Source organism: Tupaia chinensis, unplaced genomic scaffold (assembly GCF_000334495.1).
Source record: "Tupaia chinensis unplaced genomic scaffold, TupChi_1.0 Scaffold000159_1, whole genome shotgun sequence".
Classification (NCBI taxonomy): Eukaryota; Metazoa; Chordata; class Mammalia; order Scandentia; family Tupaiidae; genus Tupaia; species Tupaia belangeri.
The window spans coordinates 2,599,924-2,601,696 of NW_006159630.1; the positions used below are offsets into that span (position 1 = coordinate 2,599,924).

The 1,773-nt window shown below is 58.7% G+C and overlaps 1 protein-coding gene across 1 annotated transcript in view; it reads left to right on the forward strand.

Annotated features, from left to right (window-relative positions):
• Positions 1-1,017: 1,017 nt before the first annotated feature.
• Positions 1,018-1,773, forward strand: part of CBX4 (chromobox 4) — a gene marked incomplete at its 5' end in the record, with an annotated part of 5,470 nt that continues 4,714 nt past the window's right edge. The window contains 1 exon segment of the mRNA XM_014586736.2: positions 1,018-1,083. Within this exon segment, the coding sequence (XP_014442222.1) occupies positions 1,018-1,083 (66 nt within the window).

Here is a 1,773-nt window from a genome sequence, read left to right on the forward strand (position 1 = left end):
GGTGGAGGTGGGGTGGAGGGAGGAGGGGGTGGGGAAGTCGGTGGCAGGCACTGGGGAAGCCGAGCCGCCGAGCCCGAGCCCGGCGCCCTGTGTTGTGCTCCGCTCTCCGGGAAATGCCATCACTAATTTATGCACTAAAAGGAGCCGGAGGAGCTGGAGAGACGCGGGGCCGAGCCCGGGAGGCCGGCGGAGGGAGGGAGGGCGCAGGCACTGACTGATGTGCAGCAGAAAATGGCTCCTTTCCCCTTTCCCTCCACCGAACGGCTCCATATTGCAAAACCAAAAAAAAAAAAATTAAAAAGCGACGAAAATGCAATTGTATGCCTCCTCCCTCCTAGTGGTGCAGGGAGGGGAAGGAAAAAGGCAGAAAATGTTGGGAACTGTCACTGCGGAGCCTTTGGTGGGGATTTTTTTTTTTTTTTGAAATGCGAAGGCACCGGATGGAGACAGACGCGCAGGCACACGCACACACACTCACACACAGAGAAAGCAGCATATTTTTGTGTTGCTGAGTATTTGGGGTTTGCTTGCCCGTGACAGCGGGCTCCTGGGCTGGGAGAGGGTGTGAGGGGGGTGCTTGCCTGTCGGTTATCGGATTAGGGGTCAAATGGAAAGCCGCTGAAGCCCTGCCTAGACTGGGGGCTAGGGAGAGGAGGAAGGGGGCTGCGCTTGGCATTTTGCTGCTTTGCTCACAGGGTTCCTAGTGAGCAAAGTGGCTTTGGAATATGTCGGGATAACATGCTTAAAATTCTTGACAACTGCAAAATAAACTGCTAGTTTCGTTCTTCTTACCCCTCCCCTGTCTTCCTGCCCTGGTGTTTAATATGACTTGGGGGTGTGCGTATCAGGGGCCGTGGCAGGCCTGTAGAAATCTACCCTCCACCCTCCACGTCCGCAGCTGAACAGCTTTCGTTCACGGAGACAGAGCAGGGCCTTATGTCATTCCCCACCTGGAGGCCGCAAAGCTGGCTCAGTTTTTTTTTTCTACTCCTGTCCCCCTCCCTTTTCCCTTGCAAGATATAACACGTGGGAACCCGAGGAGAACATCCTGGACCCCCGGCTGCTGATCGCCTTCCAGAACAGGTGAGCATGCCCCAAGCAGTGACCACGTAAGGGAGTGGGAAAGTGGGCGATGCAGGGAGGGGGAGGGGAGGATGGGGTTGGTGGGAGCCCTCCCCCCCAACCGGCCTGAACAGGCAGGCAGCCGCCAGGGCTTCTCTAACTAATGTCCTTGGCGGTTGCTGCAGCTTGGGGGTGGGGGTGGGGCAGGGCCAGGGCTGAGGAAGGATAGGCTTGTGTTTTGGGGGAACTACCAGAAGATTGCCTGCCTGTGACCCTGCAGCTGTCCTGACAACTGGGGGTCACGCCAGCTCCCCCAAGGCCCCTCTCCCATTGCAACCTTAGAGCCCCACCCCGGGAGCCTAGGTGTTGCTCTCCTGCAGCCTCTGGCCGCTTGGCAGCGGCACCTTGCAGGGCAGCTCCGAGAGAGCTGGCATTGTGAAACTGCCCGGACGTCACGGAACTGAACTTAACCTGTTGGCGGCTGGAGAAAAGTTGACAAGGCCTTCAGCTCTACCCTCACCCCCCCTCGGAGCTTGAGATTGGCAGGGAGGCTTATGCCTCGTGCTGGGTACCCAGCCCAACTCCCACTGGATTGTCTGGTTGTTCTTGGCACCCCATCCTCAGGGTAGGGGGAGTGTGGCCCAAGGGTGTGGGGTGGGCTGCGCCTGGGAGTGGAAGGGTGGCTTCCTGCGAGGGGCTCAGGGGCTCGCC